Source organism: Bison bison, unplaced genomic scaffold, assembly GCF_000754665.1.
Source record: "Bison bison bison isolate TAMUID 2011002044 unplaced genomic scaffold, Bison_UMD1.0 scf7180017864383, whole genome shotgun sequence".
NCBI classification, from domain to species: Eukaryota; Metazoa; Chordata; class Mammalia; order Artiodactyla; family Bovidae; genus Bison; species Bison bison.
The window spans coordinates 7,898,846-7,905,354 of NW_011494955.1; the positions used below are offsets into that span (position 1 = coordinate 7,898,846).

The 6,509-nt window shown below is 56.1% G+C and overlaps 1 protein-coding gene across 1 annotated transcript in view; it reads right to left on the reverse strand.

The window, feature by feature from the left end:
- Positions 1-6,509, reverse strand: part of ZNF385A (zinc finger protein 385A) — a 14,586-nt gene that overhangs the window by 2,305 nt on the left and 5,772 nt on the right. Inside the window, exons 3-4 of the mRNA XM_010858101.1 lie at positions 3,403-3,513; positions 1,180-1,342 (exon numbers count right to left, since the gene is read on the reverse strand). Of these exons, the coding sequence (XP_010856403.1) occupies positions 1,180-1,342; positions 3,403-3,513 (274 nt within the window). The remainder of the gene's footprint in view (positions 1-1,179; positions 1,343-3,402; positions 3,514-6,509) is intronic.

The following is a 6,509-nucleotide window of genomic DNA, read 5'->3' on the forward strand; positions in this document are numbered from 1 at the left end:
GGGGGGCTGGTGGGAGGGGACCCCCCTAAGCCATGCAGATGTCCATTTGTTGGTCCATCCTGGGATCTTTCTTGTTTTTTTTTCCCCTCTCTTCCTCATTTCTGCCATCCTTTATGTCCGTCCCAATCCAGACAGCACACTCATATCTCAATCTGGACAGGCCTCCTGGCTTTCAAAAGCAGGACAGGTTTCCTTATCTCTTTAGAGAGGTACCCCAGGAACTCAGTGAGGTAGTATACATTAAGCATTGAGAATGGTGCTAGACAGGCAGTGTTAGCTACATCACCACCATCGTCAGCCCCTTTGACAGAGACATTACCAAATGAACACAAGATGTTCAGGCTAAGAAGCAGCTAGAACACAAGTAGAACTCAGCTCACCTGCTTGCCCTATCCGTGCATCCCTGAGGACGGTGTGTGTGTGTGTGTGTGTGTGTGTGGTGAGAGTGGGGACCTGTTTCCCGGTTCTCATTCTTAGGATGGGGCAGGAAGGACAGGCAAGGACAAGAACATGGGTTTGCTGAGTCTCCCCGAAATTGACCCTGACTGACATCTGATGTGGTAATCCTGGGGATGGGGGTGGCTCAGATCTTCCTGTCTTGATATTCCTTCTTTCTGGTTTCTTGGCTGGGAATATGGTTGAGGATGGCCATCAGCCATGAGGGAGAAAGAATCTCACAGATCTTCAAGTCTCAGGCCCTCATGTCCCCAGAAAGAAAATTCTGGCCTAGAGAGGTCAAAAGATCTACCCAAGATCACCCAGGGAGTTGCCTGGGTTTCCTGGGCTCAGTCCTCCCCGGTGGAGCGGGGAGCCTCCGTGGGCAGGCCCTCAGATATCTTGATTCTTTCCCCTGTTCCTCTGCCCCATGAAGGGGCCTTTCCCTGCATCTGATGGTTCTCGTTTTCTTGAGGAAGTCTGCCAGGTGGCCTCACCCTAGCCCCTCTCTGAGTCACTGGGCAGTGGGGAGGACAGAGAGTGGGGACTCTGATGAGGAGCTGGGGCGGGAGTCGGGGTGACAGGATGGAAATTTTGCATCACTGTGTTTGGCTGCAGGACTCACCTTGGGTGGGGGTGGGGTGGGGGCTGAGGAAGAGAGATGAAAGCAAAGGAGAGTTCTGGGAGTGGGGACAGAATGGAGGAGACAAGATCCGTTGAAGGGTGTCGGGGTGTTGGACTTACCTGGACGGGGGGCTACACCATCTCCATTTGGGGGGGTGCTGCCTGGGGGAGCTGGGTCTCCTGGTTCCCGGACGCTGGGCTCCCTGCCTCGGGTCTTGGCAGCCTCGATGCCTTTGACTCTTCGGGCATGGCGATTACCCTTGTAGTGTGCCTCAGCCTGGCTCTTTAGAGATGGAGGAAGAGAAGGCAATCTGAGATCACCCTTCATCTGAATGTTCTTCCCACGGATCTATCAGATCCTGGGGTGGTCTCAGCGGGCTACAGTAAAAGCTCTCCCCACACCAGGGATATGTAAAGCCCCACACTGAGGAGCCCTGATTATTCCTGGGCTCAGTTGTGGGGAACCTCAGTCCCCATCTAGCCCGGGCTCTACCCCACCACCTCACCCAGCTCCTGGCTGCTGACTCCGGCTTCCCACCTTGTCCAGGGCTGAGGGAAAGGGAACTCACGTCTATGCGTGCTAAGTCGCTTTAGTCGTGTCCGACTCTTTGTGACCCCGTAGACTGTAGCCAGCCAGGGTCCTTTGTCCGTGGGATTCTCCAGGCAAGAATACTGGAGTGTTTGTCATGCCCTTTTCCAGGCGATCTTCCCAACCCAGGGAAGAGACATAACCCGAGTCTCTTATGTCTCCTGCATTGGCAGGTGGGTTCTTTACCACTAGCACCACCTGGGAAGCCCACTCGCTCCAACAGGGGAAATGGGAGGGGCCAAGCAATCCAGCCAGTCTGCATCTCCTCTCTGCGCCTGTGTCCCCTGGCCCCAGCATCCAGCTTTGCTGCTTCCACGCTCAAGCTGGGAGTCCCAGGAGCACTGAAGTCTGGGCTCTACCCTGAATACTCCCCCATGGTCTCATTTTCCCTGAGGCCTCTGTGGACACCCTGGAGGACCCTGGCCCCAAGCCCAGCTCTGGAGACAGAGACAGCAACAGAGACAGCTGTCAAAACAGAGCTGCTTGGTTGGGGGTGGGGGTAGGGGGAGTGAGAGGGCAGAGAGAGGGGAGGGCTGCCCACCATTGGGCCCTGGCCCCTCCAGTCTCACAGTGAGTGGAGCCAGGGTTGAGAGAGGGGGTTCTTGGGGTCAAGGTCAAGGTGAAGTCTAAATCTGAGTTGGTCCTGGCTCCACCCCAACCCTGCGTGCCTCCTCTGCTAAGAATACACAATCCTGGAACCACAAAAACATCCAGACAGGGTAAAGCAGAAATAAAAGGTGTGGATAGGCAGGAAAAGACTGACAGCCCAGGGTGGGGCAGTGGTGTGCAGAGTCTGGCAGCATGGTGTGTGTGTGTGTGTGGGTGTGTGTGTGTGTGTGTACTGGGGAGAGAAATAGAACATGCTTTCTTTTCCCCTACTCAGCAGAATGAGGCTGTGCTGTTTTTCTCCAAAAGCTCTCAGAACCTGCACCCCACAGAGTCCCCTACAGACCCATAGAAAAGGGAGCCCCAGAGGGGGATAATCTGGGAGGCCAGATACATCAGTTCTGACACCTAGGTTTGGATGGCTTCTCCCATGGGAAAGACTTTCCCACAGGAGAGCAGTAGGGGCCAGGCCTTGGGTATGATTTGGAGAGAGGAGGAAACCAGGAGGTTAGAGGGAAGTGGGGGGTGCTGGGAGGAGTTCAGCAGAGGCCAAGGAGGGCACTGGGCTTCCCTGGTGGCTCAGTGGTAAAGAACCTGCCTGCCAGCACAGGAGCCTCAGGTTTGATCCCTGGGTCGGGAAGATCCCCTGGAGGAGGAAATGGCAACCCACTCCAGTATTCTTGCCTGGAAAATTCCAGGCAAGAGGAGCCTAGTAGGCTTTAGTCCTTGGGGTTGCAGAGTCGGACACGACTGAACAACAAGGAAGGAACACGGACTCTGCAGGGGGGCCGGTGACACAAATTAGCCCCACACCCGAGACCAGCGGGCCAGAGGCCACGCTCCCACCCGGACACAGACGGCCACCTGCGTTCTAAGAAGTTCTGAGGCAGGAATGCCTCAGTCCCTGAGTTACAGGGCGAGGGAAAAGTATCTGGAAACATTAGGAGTTGAATTGAGTCCCCCAAGAAAGATCTCTGGTCCCTCCGGAGGGCTTCCATCATTCCCGCCCCTCCTGCAGTATCCTTTGAGACCCCCTTAATCCCCACCCCTCACCCAGAGCTCCCAGCCCTGACCCTCCCACAAGATGCCACACAGCCCCTGTTCCACCTGCCCCACCCACTGGATGCATGAGTGGCTGTGTATCTTACCTGAGAGTTGAAGCGGATCTGACAGACATTGCAGGAGATGATGGGCCGCTTGGTCTTGAGCAAGGGTCCCCCAAAAGTGTGGGAGAGTACAGCCTTCTGCACAGGGTCCATCTGTGGAGGCAGGCTGGGGTAAGCCAGGGACCCAGCACAAGCAGTGGCAGCAGCTGGGCTGAAACAAAGTGCCCAGAGCTTCCTCCCCACTCCTCAGTGGGCCAGAAGGCCCCGAGCTTCGGTTCCCTGATTCTCTCCCAGCCCAATCTTCATAGCACTGGAAGGGCCCTGAAAAAGCCACTGGCTCAATGCTCCCATTTGACAGAAAGTAGAAGTGGCTTGCCCAAGGTCACAGCATGCTTCAGTAGCAGAGTTGGGATTTGAACCTGGACTCCTGCATCCATCTGTTATACCATGAAGATCGAATCCTGTCACCATGACCTTTTTCCTGAGCTAATCCACCAGAGGCCCACTTAGGAAGTCCCCAAAGCATCCCAGATCCTAGGGCCTTCAGCTAAAGCCTTTTCCGGCCTTTCAACCAAGCCAAGCCAAGGAGACAGATGTTCCTAGCTTCCCATCTCTGAGCCCCAGGTTGCCCTAACATGCTCACTCCCTGGACCTCTTAAGAGTAGCAGTTTCTAGAGGGAGTAAAAGAACTCAGGTGAGAGTAGGTGGATCCAGTGAATAACGGGGAATAAGGGGAAGCTAAGAAGCCGGGCTGGCCTGAGGAAGCCCAGGCATCTTCTGAACTCCCTCTCTCTGGTCACAGGGCTTCTAGGGCAGGGCTGTGGGGCTGGGCGGGATTAGGAACGGCCTCTGCCCCAACCCTGGATCAGCAGATGTCTTTGTAGTGTCCTGCCAAGAGTTCACATGAGGAGGGAAGAGGATGGGAGTTTCTCTCTGAGGCTTTCTGCTATCAGGGGATGAAGCCAGGGGCCCAGAGGCATGATAACTGCCTCCCTGCTCTTCCTCCTCCCTTCTGGCCCCTCAGTGGCTGGGGAGAGGCGAGCCTGGAATGCAGCTGAGGTCGTGCAGGACTGGGTGATCTCTCATAAGCTTAGAACCAAATGAGAGCTGAAACCTTATCTCCTAGGATTAAGTGGAAAAAAATGTTGCTGGAGACTGGGGGTGTCCATAGCTCCTTAGGCGAGGCCCTCCCTGTGCCCAGGTCTTCATGATTCCCAAGGAGGCAGTGGTTAGAGACAGGAACACGGAGCAGGGTGAAGAAGGCTGTCTGGAGAGCCCACACATCCTGGCTCCTCTTTGCTCCCCTCAGTTGTCTCACTGGCTGCTTGGGGTTAATGTCAAGAAAGGGGCTTCAGCATCCCTGTGAAATAGGCCACCCCACTTGGCAGTAGCAGAGGCAGGAGCCAGGTTCAGATAACCAGGCTGACAGACAAATGTCCATTGCCTGGCTTGCCCATGGCTGGAAGCAGTCCCTCTCAGTGGCTTACTCTTCACCTCCTGGAAGCCTGGGTCCTTTTTGGGGAAAAGCCAAACAGGGGAAGACTGGGTGTGTCTGTGTGTGTCTAGGCAGGCTATGATCAATCTGTGCAGGGGTGGAGTGTGAAGGCGTGTCACGTGCTGTGTGTACATCATTTATGGATCAACATTTCTGTGTCGGGGGATCTGCTGAAGCCATGAATGGTCAGGTTGTGCAATCTTCAGCTGTGTGTTTATCGGTGTGAATGTACGATGTATTTGGCAGAAAGATAGACAGACCAAGTTGGAGACAGGCTTTAATCACAAAGAGGAGACACATGACTGCACTCGACTCTCAGCCCCTAGCCGACAGTCCTCCCTAATCAGGGACCCCCAACCCTGCCCCAGGGATCCCCTCAGCTCCTGGACGTCCTCACATGCTGGGTGGGGAATGGAATTCAGCCCAAACAGAAACCCAATCTGGGCCAGGAAACCTAAGCCAAAGAAATCTGTAGTGAGAGAGAAGTGGGAAGGAGAGGGGGACACAGAGGCTCTGGGTTCTGTCTGTGCCCCACCCAGCACCTCAGCCTGCTCCCCAGGGTGGCTGAGGACCAGTGCCCTGAGGATGACCTGGGAGTTGACCGTCCCAACATCCATCCCCTGCCAACAGTCCCTCCCCCGCTTAGGTCCTTCCTGCAGGGCAAGAGCCTTTTCCTTTGCACACCCCACTCCTCAGGTTTAAGTCCATGAACACCAGCTAGGGGTGGGGGTAAGCAGAGAAGAGGGCAGCAACCCAGCCAGGTAGGTCCTTCCCACCCCGTCCTCCAGGAAGTGAGGAGACACCGGGCTGAAGGTGAAGGCTCCTAGGCCCAATCCCTGCGCAGGTGGAATGTGAACCACTGAAGTGCTGCTCCGGGCCAAGGTCAAGAGGCCCTGGTGACCTAGATGAGGGCTCTCTGGGGAGGGTGGAGGCCAGCGTCTCCCAGACCCCATCCCACTCCAGAGCCCCTTCCCTAGGATTTTGGCCTAGACGCTGTCTGGAAAAGTCCACATAACAGTCCCCTCCCACCTGCCCTCCAACAGCAGACATGAAAGGGAATCGCTCCTCTAAGCTGGGGCAAAATGAATCAGGAAGGGCAAGGGGGAGGGAAGGGGGAAACCAGATCAGGAACACGAGGGGGGGGGGCTCTGATTATATTTCCTTCCATTGCCCTTTATCTGATGGCACCGCTGCCCCTGTTTGGCCACCCCACTTCCCCATCCCCCCCAAATAAAGGCGAAAAAGGGAAGGGGGTGGAATTTCGGGGATGGAGAGACCTGAGGGGCAGGAAGAATGAAATAGGAAAGAGAGGGGGCTAGAGGATGTCCAAAGAGCAGGTGGAAGCTGGCGGAGGGATGCTAAGAAGAGGACTAAGGCTGAGATGGGGTCAGGGCTGCATTAGGGATCTGAGCAGCGGCGTGGCAATCAGGGGGTAGGTGTAGGACCTGGTGGGAAGTCTTAAGATTTGGGGGACTTCGAGGATCTGAGAAACAGAGGCCAGGGTATCCAGTATGGTGGCAGCAGGCTGCGGGGCGCCAGATGGGATCCGGAGATTGGTTAGGGCCGCGCCGGTCGTGGGGGATGGGCCGGATAACCCGAGGACCAGGCGGAGAGGTAGGGAGTCGGGCAGGGGCTTGCGGGCGGGGATTGGGGC